Source organism: Sarcophilus harrisii, chromosome 3 (genome assembly GCF_902635505.1).
Source record: "Sarcophilus harrisii chromosome 3, mSarHar1.11, whole genome shotgun sequence".
In the NCBI taxonomy this organism is placed as follows: domain Eukaryota; kingdom Metazoa; phylum Chordata; class Mammalia; order Dasyuromorphia; family Dasyuridae; genus Sarcophilus; species Sarcophilus harrisii.
In genome coordinates this window covers 460402901-460425446 of record NC_045428.1, presented here as the reverse complement: position 1 = coordinate 460425446, position 22546 = coordinate 460402901, and the positions used below count along the sequence as shown (strand labels likewise).

The 22546-nt window shown below is 38.4% G+C and overlaps 1 protein-coding gene across 2 annotated transcripts in view; it reads left to right on the top strand.

The window, feature by feature from the left end:
• Positions 1-22546, top strand: part of PKNOX2 (PBX/knotted 1 homeobox 2) — a 355675-nt gene that overhangs the window by 250424 nt on the left and 82705 nt on the right. For both annotated transcript variants that reach the window (XM_031960947.1, XM_031960946.1), the window contains one exon: positions 19951-20090. In XM_031960947.1, the coding sequence (XP_031816807.1) occupies positions 19951-20090 (140 nt within the window). The remainder of the gene's footprint in view (positions 1-19950; positions 20091-22546) is intronic.

Here is a 22546-nt window from a genome sequence, read left to right as displayed (position 1 = left end):
GGCCAATTCCAATAGACTTGTGGTAGGGAGGCATTTACATCCTGAGAGAGGTCTATGGGGACTGAATGTGGATCACAACAGTATTTTCACCTTTTTGTGTTGTTGTTTACTTGCAAGTCTTTTTTTTTTCTCTATTTTTTTTTCTTTTTGATCTTATTTTTCTTGTGCAGCATGATAAATATGGAAATGTGTAAAAAAAATTGCACATATTTAACCTATATTGAAATACTTACTGTGGGGGGGGGGGAGAAAGAGGGAGAAAAATATGGCAATAAGGTTTTGCAAGCTATCTTTGCATGTGTTTTGAAAAATAAAAAGCTATTTTAAAAAAAATGATGGGGTTAGATTTACTAATCTTAGTCTCTTCTAGTTTTAAGTCTGATCCGGTGATAAAAATTAAGAAAGTATAGGGTGAAACACAGATCTCTATGACACTCCCCTGAAGACATCCTTAAAAGTTATCATCACATTGTTAATTTCTTTAGGTCCTATCCTTTAACTAGCTCTTAACTGAAAGCAGTGGTGTCAAGCTTAAATAGAAACAGGAGTCACTAAACCTTCCATAAGAATCCCTGCAGGCCACATATTGACTTTAAAAACCACACATATTTATATTTTTCTTTTTTATTAATATATCAACACATTAAAACCAAATAGGAACTACATTTAAATCTGCAACACTCTGGAATATTATGGGCCACATACAGTCTGTGGACTTTTAAAGTCCAAGTATTTAAAATAATATCTGAAATGTTCTCAAATACTTTACCAATATCTAGGTAAGCTATATATAAATCAGTCTTTTCATCAATTACCTTATCATCAAAGGAAAATAAGTTATTGTAGCATGACATATTCTTGATAAAGACATGTTGGCTTTTGTGCTTGATCCATTTTTTAGATAATCACAGATATTTTTTTAGCTCTCTTCCCTTCCCTTTTTCTAATTGGGAGTATTTGCCATTTTATAACTCTACAATACCTTTTCCATCACCATGATTTTTTTTAAAAATTAAATTAAATTAAAGGTTTTTTAAATTAAGTTAATTTCTTTTTAAAAATATAAGTAAATTTTATTTTCATTTTGAATTTAAACATCAGTTAAAATAAGTATATGTTTCTAACTATGTCCATGTGAGTGTCCTTTGTCTGGTATGAGATTCATGACATAACTGTTCCTTTCACTTTCATCTGTGTGTGTGTGATCTTCATCTTTTTCACCTCAAGTATATAAGATAATTCCTTTTTCTTTTCCTTTCTTTCTTCCCTAATATAGCCTCCTAGCCCTTTAACTTTCTTTATGCCTTGGAGATATTAGCATTTTGAAAAGACATTTGTTACTTCTTCCCTTATAGCATTTAAATATCTCATCCTTAAATTGCCTCTTAAAAGTGATCAACTGTTTTACCTATGTTTCTCTTGAGTTCTGAATTTACATTTTTAAGTGTCTACTGGTTTTGACCTTTTCATCAGGATTTATTTTTTCTCCTTTGTAGGATTATAATCAGTTTTTCTCAGCTTTTGTCCATTGCTTTTTCAAATATCATATTACAAGCTCGCTTATTCTTTATAATTTCAGCTAAGAAATCTTATATGATCTTGACTGACTCCTTGATACTTGAACTTTTACTTTATCTAATTTTATCTTTGACTTGGAAATTTCAAGTTCTGGCTGTGGTGGGAAATTTTTATTTTTGTATTCTGTTGAGAAGATGACTGGTGGGTTTTTTTTGTTTGTTTTGTTTTGGTTTTTTTTGTCCTCTGGCTGCAAAAAATATGGATAGTTTTCATTTATGAGTCCTTTCAATATGGTATTCAAGGTTCTCTTGATCATAATTTTCAGATAAGTTAGTGATTTTCTATATTATCTCTCCTTCACCTAAGTTGTTTTTGACTATATACTTTCCATTTTCTTTTGCTTTTTTGACTTTTCCATCTTTTGATTTAATGTTAATATTTTTTATTGCTTGACTCATTTTTTTTTCCTGTTTGACTCATTTTAAGGAGGCCAATTCTTCAGTACATTTTGTCATTTTTCCCTTTCTAGCTATTCCATTTTGTTTCCTTAATTTCTTTTAGTCCTCATGATTTTTCTCTGAGGCTCTACTTAGGCTTATTGTTGGTTTCCAATTTTCTTTTGTGTTTGTATTCTTTTTGTTAACTATTTTTTTTAATGAACAAAATTTTATTTTCTCTCATTCCCCTTGAAGAAAAAAAAATATGTTCAAGTTCTTTTTTTCTTCTTTTCTTTACTCTTATGTTCAGTCTCAATTTCTGGATGTGTTTTTGCTTTGGGATCAACTCTGCTCCAATACTTCTGGATGGTATGAGTAGGCCCTATTTAATCAAAAATTTAGGTGGATAAGACTAGGTCTTGACTGCCCTTTCAGTCCCAGGTTGCTTAAATTCTGGGTTGGATATGGATTGGCTAGTTCAAGCTACGAACTTTTTATGTGCTAATTTGATCCTGACTAGAATAGGGATGAAATCCCTGTAACACCTTATCCTTTAGGGTTGTTGTGAGGATTTGAAAACTTTAAAGTGCTATACAAATGTTAGTTTTTATTATTGTGAGTTGGAGAACATCTCTGCACCTCCTTGATCCTCTGATCTACCAGTTTGCTTCACCTTTTCTTCTCCCACCTCCTTTGTCAGTCCAAGGGTGAATGGACAGCATTAAGGGAAGAGGATGAAAAATCAGAACATCGTCATATGTAGTACATATTTGCATATATTCATTTTGTATTTATACTTTTTTATTTATATGTGCGTTTACTGTCTATTCTATTAGAATGTAAGCTCCTTTGGAGCAGAAATTGTTTCATTTTGTTTTTTAATTTATATCCCCAACACTTAACACATGCCTGAGACACAGTAAGAACTTATTTCTTATTGGGGAATTAATTGACAGGGAAGATGGTACAGTTAAAAAGAACAATAACTTTGGAACTAGAGAATGTGGTGTCTTCCTGTATCTCTGTCACCTATGACCAGGTGTATCTTTGGGTCTCAGTTTCATTAGCTTTAAAATTAGAAAGCTGGAGTTGACTACCTCCAATGACTCTAAGTCTGTGATTTTGTCACTTAATTCCTAAGGCCTTATATCCCATCTTATTTGGATCACAATACTACTTGTGGTATTGTCTTGCCCCAACATGTGGGGAGAAGATATTCCCTGACCCTGGGGGAGCTATGAAGAGAACTCATTAAGCAGGTGTTAGAAAAGGAATGACATTCTCTTCTTCCTAGTGATTTCAGTCTCCAAGCTGGGGAAAGATAGCATGTGGATTGGGGAGATTGGTTCCCTGGTCCTTCCCTCTCTGGAGGATTCTAGGGTTAGCCTAACCATGTTCCTTCCTTTCCAAAGTTTTTTGAGCTGCGGCAGCTGGGAGAAGTTTTGGCTGGGCAGGGATTAATTGGAGAGCTGCAGCCTGTGCTGCCCACAAATGTCAGTTGGGGGGTAGTTAAGTGTGAAGAGACTAATTTAATTCACATTATACTGCAGGATTAACAAATCACAGCTGCTGGGGGTAGGGAGAGGAGGCCCTTGCAGCCCCAGGTACTTAGCCGCTTATGGCTCAAGAGCTGTACTGGTCTAGGAAAGGGGGAGATTGCTTGGAGACTCCCGAAAAGCCTTTAACTGGGGATAGGGGAGGGGGGCTAATTATGGAAATTTGCTTTTGAATAGATCTTCTGGACCTCTGGTCTTTAGATTATAGAATTAGAGGTTGTAAAAGCAGATAGAGAAGAATAGAAATCATAATGTAACTCCCTCATTTTAGGTACCTTGAGCTCAGAGATCTAAAGTAGTTTGTCCAAGAGCACATGGTTTTCAACAGACAACTAGGACTCACAGCTGGGTCTTCTGACTCTGCCATATGCTAGGCTTGGTCTTTAAGGATGTCTGTATTGAAAATTTTACATCTTTTTTTTTTCTGCAAAGAAATAGTTTTGCCTGGGATTAGCACAGTGTTGGCCACTGGTCTCATTCTGTTTTTTTAGAGGCCAGTAACATTTCTGATGGAAAGAAAGAAAAGGAAGGAAGGAAGGAAGGAAGGAAGGAAGGAAGGAAGGAAGGAAGGAAGGAAGGAAGGAAGGAAGGAAGGAAGGAAGGAAGGAAGGAAGGAAGGAAGGAAGGAAATGAAGTGACCATACCAAGGTGATATTGAAGGATTATGGACTTTTTGTCTCTCTTTGTAGGTTTAGCATGTAACAGTAGCTGGCCATAGTAAGTACTTTCTAAATGATTATTGGTTGACAAATATTTCCCTGATGACTTGCCTCACTGGGTAGTACTGTATTGATGGGATCACTCCTTAGAACCAGAGAGGCTTCCAGAAACTTAGCTGCTTCATAGAGATATACTGAAGGAGGTTAGAAGGGGAAGTGCAGGAAACAAAAGCATCTGGTGGATGGGGGAGGGTTGATCCCATTTTCATCTCTTTTAAGCCAGGCTGGACTCTGAGGCCAGTTGGCCCCGGGCTTTCTGTGCCTTTTCCCTTTCTCCTCTTCTCCCCTGCTGTGGCTTTTAGGAATGTCTTCTTTTTGTAGCTGACCCTTCAGTATATTCTCTGATCCCAGAGAAGCTGGCCTGTACAGAGCTCTCTTTCTCTCTCTCCTTATCTGCCTTTTCTCATTCTTCCCCAATCTCTTTCCCCATTCCATTTCTTTTTTTCTTCTCTTTTTATCTACCTGCCACTCTCCCCTTTCCACCCTCTCCTCTTTGCTATCTTTGCTCTACTGCCTTCCCTATGATGCTCATTTGTCATAGGGAAAAAAACTGGAAACTTTTAGGAGTTAGAATGTCTGGAAACCATAAGCAAAAGAAAGTAACTTCAGTCAAGGGTCTCCAGGGAGCCTTTTCTAAGCATAGAGATTCAGACTTTCCATTTTCTTTCATTCCCTGGCTTTACTCTTTGCTAGTCCTGTGTGACTTGATACTATAATATCCCCAGCCCTATGTGTTCACCTGGACCACTTCCTTAAAGTGCCAGGTTCTACCACAAATAAGAGAATGGCCAGTGGAGGCAACTGAGGCTTCTGAAAATAAAAAGGAAACCAAACCTAAGGTCTTCCCTCTGAGACCAGAGCAACTATTTTAATAATGTTCTCCTTATGCTAAGGGCTAGCATAATCTATTCAAATGCACAGGAGGATCTGACTTTCGAAAATTAGGAATCCGAATTAAAATATTCCCAAGCCCCGGACTGTCTTCATAGTAAATTAGAATTTTTTTAAAGGGATGTTCTTTCTTAGCAATTTCATTCTTGAAGTTTGGGGAATAAAGTTATTAAACGAAGTGTTTTTTTTTCCTTCCCTTCTTTTTAGCAGAAAAGCATTAATGGCAACATCCCATCCTATTTGGGATCAGGCCAATTGATGAGATGGCAAAGTGGCTTTCTCCTGTGATTTCAGAAACTTCTGGCTGGTTGCCCTCATTCTCTCTTGGGAATGTGTTCTTAGTTGCATGGACTGGGCGACTAAGCTTATTGTACAATGGAAAGGAAATGTGGATATAAAAAAGGGCAACAGCAACAGGGCCCTCTGACCTAGTGCAGGCAACCAGTGCAAGCTGGAGGTGCCCCTTGACACACAGTGTAGCTGCACCTACAGCTGCCAACAGTGCTATCAGAGACTTTATCTAATTGTAATATTTTATCCATCTCTGGCATGCCTTTCTTGCCTACAAAATAAAATAGAATTTAGAGCCTTTCAGTCTATTGTCTCAGAGTAAAGAGATCCAAAACAAGGGTCACATGTGTGCTCCATCTATTCATGTAGTCTAACATGTTCATTCTCTGACTCATCTGCTCTTCACTCCCTCAGTCTGGCTATTTGCCACTTGGATAATTACAACTTTTTCCTCTAAAGGCTTCTTGCTTCTAGTACCTATGGAATGACCTCTAACTCAGTTGCCACAAATGTCTTCTCTTGTTGCTTTGGCCACACTATGCCCCCTACTCAAGTCCTAATGGATTCATTTTGTACTCCAGCATTTTCTTGTATTGTTTTAAGGTAGAGCAATCATTTTATTTTCCTCTGATCAGTTTGGGAATTTGATGGAGAGAGAGCTTTTTACATGGGCTTTAGAAGAGGTCTGGGGGCAGCAGCTGGGGTGGGAGTGTCTGATCTTTCTGTGGCTTATAGGATCAATTCCTCACTACCTCACTGTGGATCTTGCAGCTCACAGAGGATATAGTTTCACATACAATAGGTAACATATAGGAATTGAAATCTCTGGTCTCAGAGATGTCCTTGACAGTCGTGGCTTCCACAATGTTGCAGATAATGAACTTCTTGATGGCCTTGTTCTGCGGCATGCAGCAGGCACAGTTGGTACAGAGAATGGATGGCACATTGCTGCAGCCCTTCTTGGAGTGCCTGTTATTCCTCCTCATTTTGTAAACATGGAACAGAAAAAGACCACAGTGTTTTCTTAGGTCTCAGAATGAGGGCTCTGATTTTGGTTTCCTCTTTATTGCATAGCTTCATTTGTCTCAGCTGGCCATTTTCTTGCTTATGGAAGAGCACACATCCCAGCCTAAACCTTCTCTTTTAGCACAGTATTTGGCATAGAGGTAGATGCTTAATAAATGCTTGTTAAATGAATGACATGTTTTGGTTTTATTTTCCTCATTTTATTTATTTTTATTTTTTTATTTTCAAAACATATGCATAGATAATTAAGGGTGAATGTTAATTATTCACCTTTGCAAAACCTTGTGTTCCAAATTTTTTTCCCTCCCCTAGATGGCAGGTAATCAATATATGTTAAACATATGCAAGTCTTCCATATGCATTTCCACAATTATCATGCTGCGCGCGCGCGTGTGCACACACACACACACACACACACACAATCAGATCTAAAAGGAAAAAAAATGAGAAAGAAAACCAAAAGGAAACAAACCACAACAAAAAGAGTGAAAATATTATGTTGTGATCTACATTCAATCCCCACAATCCTCTCTCTGGGTACAGATGGCTCATAAGACCATTGGAACTGGCTTGAATCATCTCATTGTTGAAAAGAGCCACAACTTTCAGAATTGATCATTGTATAATCTTGCTGTCACTATGTACAATGATATGCTCACTTCATTTAGCATCAGTTCATGTAGGTCTCTCCAAGCCTCTCTGTATTCATCCTGCTGGTCATTTCTTAAAGAACAATAATCTTCCATAACATTCTTGTACCATAACTTATTTAGCCATTATCCAACTGGTGGGCATCCATTCATTTTTCATGAACTGAATGACTTTCAGGAAAATCTGCTCCATATCTCTGTTCTTCAATTTATTCCACTTCTGAAATTTATAATATAATAGAAAGAAGACTGGGACAGAGGGTTAGGTTGTGATCCTGGCTTCAAACATTCCATGAGCCTATTTCCCAAGTTGCTCCTCATAGACAAAAAGAAAGAACTCCTGGATGTTGAGAGCCTTAAATTTGAATTCCAGCCTTTATACTCAGAATATTTCTGTGTGAACCTGGGCAGGTTTATCTTCCTGAGGAAACTGGACTCAATGTCCTGAAGTCCCTTTATCTTTTGAATCAATACACCTGTAGCACCTCAGCACCATGATTACCAGCTCTGTTAGAGAGCCTATCTATCTACAATATTTTATCTATCCTTGGAAAGCTTTTCTTGGCCTACAAAATGAAATAGAATTTAGAACCTCCCTGAAGGTACCAATAGTTAAGTCTCAAAGTAAAGATATCCTTAATGAGGGTCACACTTGTGGTCCATCTATCCATCTACTCTAACAAGTTCATTCTCTGACTCATCTGTTCTTGTATTTTTCTATCTCCTGAAAGCCTACTTCCTCTAGGAATCCTTCCCACATTAGATGGAAGAAGGGATAATTTCTCTAGCCTCAGCCTTTCTACCATGGAATTCCCATTGTCCCTACACCCAAAAACTACTTCACATTTTCTCTTCTCCTTAAGTTTTATACAAGATAGCTATAGTAGTGATAATAGTATTAATGTAGCATTATGTAGCACTTCAATAGCAACATTTACATAACACTTTAAAGTTAGCAACATTTTACATGTTTTCTCGCTTCTTTCTCAAAACAGTCATGTAAAATAGGTGCTATTATTACTCTCATTTTACAGATGAGGAAACTGAGATGTGATTTTCCCTGGGTCACACTAGTAGATTTTCAAAGGCAGATTCAAACTCAGATCTTCCTGACTCCAAATTTAACATTCTCTCCTCTGTACCACCTATAGTTGTCAAACTCAATATTTTATTTGGTTTATTTATGTAGTATTTAAGCTTCAGCTCTCTGTACATCCTCAATAATCTTTTAGGCTAAGAAAGAGTGGCAGAAATCATTAGACATAGTCCCACACAAAATTGGGATTTAAAACAAGTATTTTGTATACAAAATCACAGAATATTAACTCTTGAAAGGACTTTAGAGATTTTCTATTTCTTTTCAATATATGAGGAAAATGATATTTGGAGTGGTAATATGTCTTGCCTAAGATAACACAGGTTAAAGTTAGTAGCAAAACTAGCACTAGAATGAATCCAGATCTCCAGATTCTCAGACCAATACTCTTTCTCCTTCTATCCCCTCTTCTATTTCTTGCCTTTTTTTTTTTTTTTAAACAATAATAGGTAGTTTGAGACACAATAGCCTACACATTATAGCTACACAGTAAGAATTTATCTGCTGGGTTATATTAAAAGGATTTCCATATCCCTAATTGTTAGGGACTGAAGCTTTCCCTATTCTCCCATGAAACCTAGAGGAAACTCTGAGAGAGAGTGATGATTACAGCTTCCAGGAAACCTTCACATAAAGCAATCTGAGATTTGATGGGTGGTCTGGGTGGGAGAAACATGCTTTCTGAGTTAAAGAGACAGCTTGGAGGGTCCCGAGTCCTTGAATACTCTGCTTTAGAGGCCTAACGGTTTAATGGCTTCCCCCTTTTTCTTTGGGAGATTTGGTCCACTCTGCCAGGGTTAGACCTGAGCTTCTGGCAGCGGCCCCTTTGGGGAAAGGACTCTCTCCATTGAGAAAGACTGAGGTCCGCCTCTCCCTCCTCCCATTTCCCTTCAACCCACACCACTCTGGTCAGGCTGGACAGACAGTATTGGGAAGCTGGCCTAGGCTTTGATCAGTCATTAGAATCCCCATGCTGGTTTCATTAACTCAGAGGCAGGAGGGGGCGGCTGGGGCCCCTGGCTGTGAATGGTCTCCATCCAGGCCATGCAGCTGTGACGGGCAGCCCTGGGTTCAGATGTTTTCACACTTGCTTTACATTCTTCTCATCTCTTTAAGATGCTGCAGAGCCCCCTGCCTTCCAGGCTGCTGGTGAAACACTCTTTGCAGCAATACAGTGAATGCAGCCAATTTCAGAGTTCCCCTGAGCCTTTTCTATGGCTGTGATTGACAGCTCCTTGTGTCCCCAAGGGCAACACCCCAGGGACCCTGTTTAGGGACTTCCTTCTCTCTCTTTGACATATCAACACTGACTTTCCTCTTCTTTTTTCCTTTTCTTTCTTTTTTTTTCCCTGCTGGCTCTTTCTTCTCTTTGTGCATGCCCCTATCTCTCTCTCTTGTCTGTAACGATCTGTTTTTTTTTTTTTTAATTGAACAAGATCCTTGACTTGACTCACTTAGCTGCCTGACCAGTCTGTGGTCATGTTGGCTGAAGAAGCTTCAGAGCTGAACTTCAACAGTAGACTTAATTCATGAGCTCATTTTATCCCTTTTTTGGCATACAGTCAGCAATTTTACTTTTGAATTGGTGGGAAAAGTTATTGTTCAGTGGTCTAGCTGTGTCTTTCCTTAGATAATTCTGTGCTTAACCTACATCCCAAATCTTGTGGTCATCTTGTCTAGCCTCTAACCAGTTATGGAAGTAAGCATGAGTTCATATGTACAATTGTTAAAAAGAAATCTGGGTAGACATAATAAAAATCATGCAATGAGCCTCATGAGAAATTCTGTATGTTCTACTTTCCCTTTGGCCTTCATGGGCAGGATGAGAACAAGGGCAAGATGCTAAAGGATCCTAAGCATTTGTTGTAGGCAAATTCTTGTGTCCTTAGAGCTTAGTTATCTAGAAGCAAAAATGAGAGGGAAAAAAAAAGAGCAGAGTATGAAAGTAATTCAGGGATTTTGTTCTAGCTTGACCATTGGGTTCTGTGCAGCATTAAATGCAATTACTCTCACTTCCCTGTGCTTCAGTTTCTCTATTTTAAAAATAGGGCAAAATACTTTGCAGGCTTTTTGTGGGAATCAAATGAGATAATCAATGTGAAAAGCTTTTAAACATATAGAAAGTAGTGGTAGTTGTTGGTTTTGTATTTTATTGGGAAAGAAAATCAAAGACGTGAAAATTTTGCAAGCTAAGCATTTATTTTGAAGTATTTAAAAATAATAATTTTCCAAATAAAAGTTAATCCATCCCTTCATATGTTGCTTTTGAATTGTTCTTCAGTTTATTTGATTCATTCAAACCAGAGACTAATGAATTAAGAACATTTTCAGGATTTGTAAAAACCCAAGTGCCTTATAAAACAATGAAGTAATTGAATTTAGCCTGATTCAATTGTTACTCCATGTTGTGCAATGGAAAAAATACTGGATTTTGGGTCAGAGTTCCTGTCTCTGATACTTCTTATCTATGACATTGGGCAAGAAGTTTAACATCTCCTGATCTCAAGTTTCTTTATCTATACTGGGAGGGGCATGGACTTCATGATCTCTGAAGTCTCTTTTCTACAATCTCCAACCCAAACTCAAAGACACTGAGTTGGGGAAGAGGTCAGGTTTAGAGAATTGGAAATGCTTGACATCCATTTCAGGGTTGGATGGGACCAATCCAACCTACCCAGGAATCTCCTCTTGTAGCATCACCAAAAAATGGCCATAAACAAAGCCTACAAAAGATGAAAATGAAAAATGCCAGAGAAACTATGGAAAAACAAGTACTTTATTTCAACTAGGAACTGGCATGGCCTTGTGGGAAGCAATGTGGAACTGTGACCAACAAATTAATAAAATGGTACATATGGTTGAAGCCATCTGTATCCCTACCCAAAAAGATCAAAGAAAGAAAACATTAAAGCAGATCTTTTTATAGTGTCAAAAAAAAAAAGTAGAAATTGAGGAGGATTCATCAATTAGAAAAAAATGGAACAAGTTATAATATAGCAAAGTGATTGAATATTCTTTCCTATAAGAAATGATAAAGGGGAAGGCTTCCAAAAAACCCAGGAAGACATATGATTCAAAATGAAGTGAGTAGAACCAGGAGAACAATTCATACAATAACAATAGTATTGTAAAGAAGATAAACAACTTTGAAAAATTTAGGAGCTATGATGAATAAAATGACCAATCACAAATTCAAAGAGCTTAGGATGAAACATGTTCCACTTTTATCTACAAATAGAGTGTGTGTGTGTGTGTGTGTGTGTGTATAATCTTCTTGAGGGGAAGAAAAACAAAACCCATATATATGTGTGTATATATACATATATGGGTTTTGTTTTTCTTGCCTTCAAGAAATAAAGGAGAGGATGAGAAAGGGGAAGAATTTAGAACTGAAAATAAAATGAAACTGATTTTTTTTAAATGCCCATATAGCCTCTACCTAGAGACATCTAGTGATAGGGAATCTAGTATTTCTCAAGGTAACTCATTGCACTTTTTTTTTTAAACAAAGCTTTTCCATATGTCCAGCTTAAATCTATTTCTCTGCAACCTATATCCATGGTTTTTAGTTCTATTCTCTGGCCCCAGAAAAATCTATTCTCTCTTTCATGTGATACTTCTTCCAATACAAGACCCACCTCATATCCCACTTTGTATTCTTCTTCTTCAATATAATATCCCCAATTCCTTGAATTATTCCTTATATTTATAACCTCTAGTTCTCTCACTACTTGTATATTCTTCTTGGAATACAAATCCATTAATGCCCTTCTCCCACTGATGCTCAATCTTCAGTGCCCTACTAGGTAGTCAGGAGTATCACATTAGAACTATGTGGCCTCTATTCCCGAGAAAGGACATCCTGCTGCCTGGCAGCTGTTCCATGAAAATCTCCTTAAAGGCCTCAGTTTTGCCTTAGGCCCTTAAAATTTCCTGTGGCTAGCAGGAAACTGGTCTCTATACCCAGTTCATCCAGCGAATGTCAAGCTTGCTCATAAGCCTGAGCCCAAGATACATTGGTCTCCAAAATTATATTCATCAGATGTTCAGAAAAAGCAGGGCTTTGAGGTTTCACCACTGGTGTGAGAGCACCCATATTCCTCAAAGTTATGTGGACCTTTACAATTCTCAAGACCCCTATACATGTGACTTAATATCACTAGGAGTGGACAAGAGGACCCTGATAACTGCTATAACTTGCTGGTGTGATGCCCATAGTGTGAAGTTAACTTGTTACCAGAGCAGGTGAATCTAACCACAAGGTTTTTGAGTGAGCAATTTGGGGGGAATCTTAGTGTTTGACACAATTTGGCTGAATCTTAACGTTTCATACAATTTGGTCAAAGAAGTCTGTTTATCTTCTCCTCCCCACCACAAATAACACGTTGACTACAGGGTCCAAAAGAACTGGGTAAGTCACAAGGGGTAAGTCCTAAGCATAGAACAAGCTGATCACTCAACTCATTAGGCAGAAGGGTGGTTCACTCAGAACAGAAATTTCCCCACTATGGTCCACCACCAAATGCTTACTATGGTGGGATGGTTTCTCTTGCTTCATTGTAGGTCCACCTATAGTGCTTCAGAGGATAAAAACACGTGTTTATATGGTTTACCAAGTGATTTTCTCACAAGCCTGTGAGGTAGCTAGCGCATCATTATGTCTGTTTTACAGAAGTGGAAATGGAGGCTCACAGAGATACCAAGGTCACATGGGTACAAAGTGTCTAAATGGAAAAAGTATTGAATTTGGAACCTGAAGACATAGTTCATTAACAGGTTCTGACGCTTGCTATCTAGGTACGACCTTGAACAAATAGTTTTCCATTTCTGACTTTTAATTTCCACCTCTGCAAAAAAAAAAAAAAAAAAGGAGAGGGTGTGGTGGGGTGAGGAGTTAGCCTAATGAACTTGCAACTTTTTGCAAGTGTTTCTATGATAGTGTTTCAGTATAGTTAGTTTCCTTTATAATTCTATACATTTAAAAACAGCCTTTAAAGGGATCCATGGGTTTTGCCAGACTGCCAAAGCAATCCATGATGAGTCAGATCAACAAGAATTTAAGCTCCTACTATGTGCCAAGCACTGTGCTAAGCATTAAGAATACTAATGAAAAAAAGTAAATCTTTTGTTCTCAAGAAGTTCTAATAGGGTCTTCAACATATAAACAACTATATATAAACAAGATATATATTTAGTTGAGACTAAGTAGAGATAAGTAGGAAAAACATTCTAAACCTGGAGATCAGCCAATAAAAATCATTCAGAGTTGGGAGATGGAGTGTTTTCTTCTAGGAACAGTAAGAATTCCATTATCACTAGATCAGAGATTACCTGGAGGGAAAAGTAACAGAGGTCAGATGATGAAGGTTTTGTATTTGATCTTGGAGGTAATGGAAGCCAATGGGGCTTATTGAATAAAAGAGCTGATAATGGTCAGATCTGCTCCTTAGGTAGGTCAATTTGGCAGCTCTGTGGAAGAAGGCTTGGACTAGGGAGACACTTGAGGCAGGGAGACCAAACAGCAGGATATTGCAGTAGTCCAGATATGAGGTGATGAAGACCTGGACTAGTTATCAGAGGAGATAAGGGGGTGTTTGTTAGAAATGTGGAAATTATAGGACTTGGTCACTGAATGGACATGAAGTGGTGAAAACAAGGTGTTCAGGATGGCAACTGATGGATGGAAGTGAACCTGTGTATCCTTCTTTCAAATGACTCATGGTCTAGTGGAAAGAACAACTTGTAAATAACTGTGTACAAATAAGACAAATGTAGTATAAGTTAGAGATAGCCATGAGATATTTTCATTAATGGGAATTGTGAAAGGCTTCTTGCAGAAGGTGAGATTTTTACCTAAGGACTTAAGAATCTAGGAGATGGAGATGACAAGTCAAAATGAAATGGGTCAGAATGAAATGAAAGATTTCTACCTCATCATTAAGTTCTCTTTATGGTAATATTTTGTTCTTTGTTTATATCTAATGGAACTCTGTTTGGGCAGATGTATAACATTTCTAGACATTCATTTAGCACTTTATCCTTTTCAAAGCACTTTTGTGAGATATACTCTTGTTTGATCCTCACAGCACATCTTTTGATTTAGCATTTTCCTATTTTAGTGGTATTCACATTGTATAGGTAAAGAAGCTAAGGCAGTTTGTCTAAGATCATGCAGTTGAAGGAGTTGGGACCTTAGACAAAGTTCTGCTTCTGGTATCAATTAACTTCCCTGGGGCTCACAGCAGAGGATAGAGTGCTGGGCCTGGAGAAGAAGACTCTTCTTCCTGAGTTCAAATTTGGCCTTAGATACTTACTAGTTATGTGATCCTAGACAAATCAATTAACCCAGTTTGCTGCAGTCCCTCCTCTGTAAAATGAGCTGGAAAAGGAAATGTCAAACTAGTCTCATATCTTTGCCAAGAAAACCCCAAATGGAGTCACAAAGAGTTGGACATGACCGAATTACAATAAAGAGGTTGTACTTAGTTTTCTCATCTGTAAGGTGATAATAAAACACTTGTACTACCTAACATTGTGAGTTTCAATGGAGATGATATGGAGATGATATATTTATTGTGCTTTGTATTGATAGGGCATTTTGTAAACATGAGTTATGTCTGTGATTTGCATGTTCTATGGATTATTGGTAGCAAATGTCTAATTGCCCTACTGCATGGTATAGTTGCACTTTTATTAGCTGCTCCTCCCTCATTCCTACCCCAGAAAGGGCTGGAGTTAAAGGAAGCCCTCAAATTAGAGACCTATTTAGTTGGATCTCTGGAAAGTCAAACTGTCCTGACAAGAAAAATAATGCCCAAACATTATGTGGAAGGAAATGTCCATTACCAGGTGCTTGCATTTATTCCTCTTCCCTAGCACTATGGCAAGAAGGCAGAATAAACTAGCTTTTCTTCTTTCATTATTCAGTGACTTGTCCTGAACCAGATACCTCTTTAGAAAAGGCTTTTTCTCAAATCATCTATGCCTGCTTGGGATGTGGGTGGAGCATTCATTCAGATTTGACGCTATCCTTTGGTGTTAGGGAATTTTTTTTCTCAGGGGATCAAATAGGCTTTTTTTTTTTTTTAACCAGAACTCTGGATTGAGAGGGAACCTTGCTCCCATAATCCATGAAGTCCCAAATCATACACTGACCCCTTAATAATTCTAACTCATTGTGTAAGGGGCTTGGACTAAGGAAAAGGCAACCAAAGTAGGCAACTGGCAGACTAGTAGCACAAATATTCATAGCACCCATTATCATAATCATAAAATCTCCCTCTTTGAGGACTTTTTGTAAGATCCACTCAGTTTCTCTCCTCACTTGGGTTTGGGATTAACTTTACTTTGGGGAAGCCATTTGTCTACTCAACAATATCCGACCAAGGGCTATGGGGACTAGATAAAAGGCCAGAAGAGGAAGCACACTGACTAAAGAACTAAGAGCATCTGGGTCTAAATTCTACCTGTAACACTTATGACCTGTGTTACCTTAGGCAAATCATTTAATTTCTCTGCATCTTGGTTTTCTTTTCTATAAAAATAAGGCTTTTAAATCTCTTTCCAGAACTAAATTTAAGTGGTATCCTCAGTGTCCCAAGCTTTATGATGGGAAGGGAAAGGGAGAGGGAGTGGTGAAAAATAGAGGAAAGAAACCAAAAGAGAGGCAGAGAATAGTAGTGGCTGGTGTTTCAGATTATTTTTTCAAGGCCACCCCCATCCTGAAAAATGACAACTTTTAAGGTTCCTTCCTTCTTCCCTCTCTCTCCCCCTCCCCCCAATCCCTTCTAAGAGATATTGGCCCATATATCCAAGCAAGATTTCTAAAGGGTAATGATGAACTTCAGGGCTTAACTGTTTGGACAATTGTCAGAAGCCAAGAATTCTAGTCAATTGAACCTTAGAACCAGGATGGTCTGTGCAGGCCTGAGGATCCCTAATGCAATGTAATAAACAAGCAGGGAGCCCTCCACACCCTATAGGCAAGATATTAAGGGGGAAAACTAAGATGAAATCACTGGTTCCTGCCCTACCCCCACTATGGCTTTTTGAGCCTCTTTCCTAATACTCCCCTCCTCCTAGTCCTTGATTCCCTTTCCTCCACTACCCCCCCCCTTCTCCATTCCCTCTTCTCCACCACTCCGCCTTTTTTCCATCCTCCAGCCCCCAGCCTTTCACCTCCAGGCCCTGCTGACAGCTGCAGGTCATTCTCTCTGCCTTTGAGCTCCAGCTGTTGGGAAATGGAGGTTTCTGGCTATAAAAGGAAATCTATTTAGAGATAAACACTCACTCCCCAAACCCCAAGGAAATGCAGAGTTTGCCGAATTGGCCCCCAGGAGTTTTATAAATTTGAGTCATCACCCTCGCCTAACTGTGCTCTCAGCCTTCCTCCTTCCCTGAGCCTTAATAACTACTTTTCAGCTAGTGCCTATTGGGATGCAGGAAAATAACCAGCTTTGATTTACATTTTATTCCAAGTTTTCCTTTTTAATCCCTGATCTGGCCCTCTAGATCCTTAGGGGAAGTATGAGTGAAAGAGAAACTTGATTCATGATCTCCTTAATAAGTCACTCCTTGTGACCCCCAAGATCATTCAGATTTGTGGCTAAAAGCAACTTTTGCCTGGATAGCTTAAAAGGGGTTACCTGCCCAATTTGCATTTCATATTAAGGAACCCCTTAGAAACCAGAATCCTTTACTTTGTGAAAGAAATACATTCCTGAAGTCCTGAACTTGTACATAATTCAACTTTTAGAAATGGAATCACATTTTAAGTATCATTCACTTCCATAAAGCAAAGATTTCTTGCTTGAGGAAATCAATTCCTTTTTTTTTTTTTCAGGATGCTCTTCCCACTCAATTACATTCCACTCCTACACCATTTATATTTTGTGAACTTGGATTTTTATACTTTATACTTTAGATTTTCTTATGGTAGATTATGTCTATTATAGTTGCTTTCTTCACTCTGCTGGGACACATCAGTATTGTGTCAGATGGGACAAATGAGTCTAGGCCAGTGGTTAATAAAAATTGAGATAATTGGCTTTATTCCCCTGTCAGGAAAAAATTGGCTGATTCCCTTAAGTTTTTTTGTTTTGTTTTGGTTTTTCCTATGCTATGTTCAGTCTTACCTGCTGAACTTGGATTTGACTCTTTTCATGTGGGATTATCACACTGTAGAAGCTATGGGGAATGACCAGGTAATAAAGCTAATATAGGTATAATAACAGTTAGGAAAAGGACTAGCACCTCCAATCAGCTCTCTTGGATTCCCTCATCAATTCCAATTTGCTAATCCCCATGAGTTTTTCTTTCTTGGGGACCATGTTTTTCCCAGCAGCAGAGACTGTGGAAGGAACTTCAGTTTGTCTTTATTGCTGTATTACTTGGCTTGGGGTGAACCAGAGTTGGGGTGAACTCACTAACTCTGTCACTACCCAGTAGGGTTTGTATTGACCCTTCCTCTCTTGCTTCCAAAATGTGGGAGGTAGAAAGGTGCTTTTGGGACATGGCCAGTCATAACAAGAGGAGCTGGTTATGATGTCTCAGTTTTTTAATGAGAACAGTGGCTAATTCATAATAAAGGGCTATGCAGATTGCCTAACCTACAGTGATGAGGATATCTGTGTCATCATCTTTTCTCTAGTAAAAGTGATGGATTAGAATACATCAATAATATTTTATTATACTTAATATACTTAGTACTAATATACTTACATGTAATATAATTTAATATGTAATATAATATATAGACTATGATGTATTCTTATTATTTTATTCATACTAAGTGATGGATATAGCCAAAGCTGTGTTTTTTCTTCTATCCCTATGTATAATATGCTTGTGATAGAAGATGGCATTGTGGATAAATTCTTTTTATATCCTCATCCCTCATCCCTCCTCTCTGCAGTAGGAATAGTGGATTTGGGCTCATTTGAATATACTCCAACTCCCAAGTGAAGGCAAATGCTGGACCACATGATTTCTTAAAGTATAATTTCCTAAATCTAGAATGTATGGTATTTTTAGTAGTTAACATTTATATACTGCTTTTAAGGCTGGTGGAGCACTTTACATAAATTATCTCATTTGATTTGATCCTTACAACAATCATATGATTTTTCTATTATCCCTATGTTACATATGAGGAAACAGGCTGAGTACACCAGATCATAGATTTAGATCTAGAAGAGTCTTAAATGTCATCTGATCCAACTCTCCCATTTTACAAATTAAAAAAAAAATACCTGTGATTTAATGAAATAAAATTATTCAGTGTTACAGCTGGTCTATATCTTGGCAGAATTAGAACCCAGGTTTCTATCACTTTAGGTACAATTCCCTATTCACTATGCCATCTAACTGCTTCACCTTTGATTCTTGTAGTTGTTTTCACATGCATTTTCATTTCTATAGAAAGTGTGCTAAAGTAGGACAACTAGATAGTTCAATGGTTAGAGCACTAGCCCTAGAGTCAGGAGAATCTGAGTTCAAATATGACCTTAGATATTTGACATTCTCTAGCTTTGTGACACTGGGCAAGTCATTGACTCCTAATTGCCTTAGAGAAATAATGTGAAGCATTGGCATGTTATGGGATCATATTTTTAAAAAAAAATCTTTATTTTTCAGTAGACCTACATCTTTTCAAATGACTATATGAATTCTTCTTGAATGTAGAATCATTTAGGGACAATAAAAACAATTGAAACTTTTAATTCTGACTTGAAGCAAACAAAATAGATAAGCCTTTACTCAAAGAACTATTTCAGCTTTGTTTCCTTGCTTTTCAAAGTGACTAAAGCTAAGGTCTTAAGATGTGAATATCTCACCAGTGCCTTTTAAAAAATAAAACAAAATGGGACATATATAGAAAGCTCTAAAATTTGCAAAAAGTGTTTGCATAGAATAGCTCGTTTTCAATCTCATAACAATTCTGGGATGTAGATAGTATTATCAATATTTTACAGTTGAGGGAATGAGCTCAGGGAGGTTCAGTGTTTTATTCTTCTGGATCATAGATCTGGTGTCAGAGCCAGGCTCTCCTGACTCCCAATTCTAGCTAGCATGCCTTCTATTGTACCTCTCTCTTTCAAACAAGTTCATTGTTTTATTCTGCTTAGTTTTATTTAGGAGTAACAATGCAAATTACAAATCACCTTTTTTTCAAACTATATTACTTCTTCAGTTAGTTGTGATTTAGGAGCGACAGTGCAAATTATAAATCACCTTTTTTTCAAACTATTACTACTTCAGTCAGTTGTGATTAAGTCTAAATAATTCACCTATGTCAATTGGACCTATATGTCTATTCAAAGATAGACCTATTTTGTTGAAAATTGATAGGTTTCCGTGCAGATAATATATACATACATACATATATATATCTGCACATATATACGTATATGAAACATTTAATAAATAATGACAAATAATAATTCATTTATATAACACTTTAGAATTTATGAAATGCTTTGCTCTCAACAACTTGGTGCTCAAGAACACTTGGCTAGAAAGTATCAGAGTTGGGATTTTTAAACCCAATTGGGATGAGTACAAATCTAATGCTTTCCTCACTATACTGTAAATTAAACCATTTACACTTCTATCATTAGCTCACACCCTATTTCAGGTACATATATATCACCTCATTTATGCAGTTCAGGATGGATACACTCCTTCCAGATTTTATCCATGAAGGGAGCAGCCATCTTAAAAACATTAACTTCTTTTCTTCTTCTCCTGCCATTCTTTTCTCTGCAGATGACGGCGACCGCCCAGCCACCCACCAAGGCTCAGGCCGTCCATATCTCAGCGCCTTCAGCTGCTGCCAGCACCCCAGTTCCCAGTGCCCCCATCGACCCCCAGGCTCAGCTGGAGGCTGACAAGCGTGCTGTATATAGGTAAGAGACTGCAGTTCCCTAATCAGCCAGAGATCCAGTTTTATTAGGAAGTTTACCCCCTGAACCTCAGAGACCGGATGGTAGTCATGGCAGGAAGAGAGTCATTGAGGCAAGGCCTACATTTTCTTTCCTCCTTTAGATTCATAGACTTCCTGAGTTAATTTAGTATCACCTATCACTAGGTAGGAGTGTCTCAAATCCTGCTCATTAGGTTAGCTTTTTGAGAGATAAAGCAATTATAGTTTTACTTACTCAGTTTCAGTATTTGACATTGACCTTTGGGAAAATTCTCATTGATACCTATTCTATCTGTGTACTATCTTTAGTCCTTCTTTTGTTGTTCTAAGAACAATTTGGAGATGGAAAATAGCTACTTCTCCATTTTTCTCAACTCTTGGAAGACTTAAAAGAAGTTTGCGAAGTCCTTCAGGGAGAGGGAAAGCTGATTCAAACCAGTTTTTCCCTAAAGCACCAGGGTTGGCTCTGGTTCCCCAGGAGTTTTTATGATGAAGGTTAGTGATACATAGGATATCCCCCAGCACTACTTCTCTTTCAACCCTTTTCCCACCATTGTTCATTGAGGAATTCAGCCCATATCAACTCAAATTGTACCCAACGACCTGGCACATAGTTAAGAGTTTAATAATGCTCTTCCGTCCTTCTTTCCTTCTTTCTCCAAAAAAAAAGAAACACTACTATCAAGCATGTGTTGAATCCCCTCAGCAAATTGATTGTTTTTAGCCTAACATTTGAACTTGTAAGTGGCAAGATTTCTCAGGATTGGGGAGCTCTCACTGTTCTTCTACCATCGCTCTTGTCATTTTATCCTTTCTACTCTACACCCCTCATTGGTACCACACTGACTAGAGAAAGTTCAGGTTCTTCCATAAACCATTGCACAACTGAAGTCCACCTTCAGGAGGATTGGGATGGTGAACAACTGTAGGCCATGCCATATGAGAAATAGTCAAAGGGACTAGAACTATTTAGTGTGAAGAAGAAAAGACTTGGGGAAAGATGTGGTAGCTGTTTTTAAGCAACAGTATTTGCTGTCATTTGGTGGCAGGATTAGATGTAGTTTTCTTGGCCAAGAAACCAGAACTGGAATCATGGATGGAAATTATAAAGAGCCACTTTTTCAGCTCCATATAGTGGGGAAATGTCCCATTCCAGAAATGGAATGGGCTGAGTCCAAAAGTGATTAGGTTCTCCTTGGCATTACTGGAGGTCTTTGGAAGAAACTGAATGATTCCTTGTTGAAAATATCATAGAGGAGATTCCTATTCTAATAAACTTCATGTAGATGGTTTCTAACTCTGAGATTCTCTGACTTGGGAAATAACCTATGGGAGCTTCAGACCTTATGGTGCTTCTTTCTGTCTCTGGTATAGCCTCCTATTGCACTTCAATACTTATCCTAGAATATAATCCTAGAAATATTGTTCCTTTTAGAATATCACTAGGTCCTAGGGAGCATTACTAATACCTCACATGGAACCCGATATAGTAAGTGCTTATATGTAATGCTTGTAACTACTGGGAGACAAAATCAGTAATCATGTTCTGGTAGCAGCTGCACCTATACCACTGTAGTCTGTTTTGTTTGTCCTTGCCCTTCCTTCTCTGCCTTCCTTCTACAGTTAACCCAGAGGGCTCTATCTTAACTCATCCCTACTCCTGTTAAAATCTGACTTTTCTTTCTGTAGCCATAGAGTGGGACTGATGAGAAGATGTAGCTGGGAGTGCAGTCCGGCACTCCTGGACGGTCTAGGAGCCCAGGGTAATTTTAATTAGATTTGCCTGCCTCCAGGAAGCGTGACTGCTTCAAACCACATTGGGGAGTCAGCATTTCATGTCAATAAATGTAACAAGACTCTTTCAATTCATATTAGTGCCTGGGCACTGGCTTTTGTGCTTCTCCATACGTATCCCAGAGCCCCAGATGAAGAAAAGTCAGCCGGACCCCCTTCCCCCTCTCTCTGGCTCTGTGAGGGAAGAAGGCAGGAGGAGGAGTGCTGACAAAAGTGGGTGGATATGTGCTTGTATATACAGCATATGTGTGGTAGCGGGAAGGTTTTATTTAGGTATCAGGATAGAATGAATTGCTTCCCCTCTGACAGAGAAACTGGAGGAGGTGCAGATTGGAGGTGGGGGTGGGGAGGGGAGGGAAAGCAGGGGCCTCCTTTAATTGGATCATACCAGAGCATCATCGAGGCTAATCAGCAAGGCAACACAAGGAGCTCCCCAGCTCAGATTAATGATTGCAATATAATCTGAGCGGATCTGATGATTGGATGCACATCGAGACTAATTGCATTTATAGGCCCCCAAGTGAGGGAGAGGGGTGGCCTGAGGAGAAGCAGCCCAGCAGGGTGGGCTGCTACAGGTTTGGACCTCACTGAGGGGTCCCCTCTCCTTCCCTCTCTGAAACACTCCACCCTGGGGCTTTTCCCAAA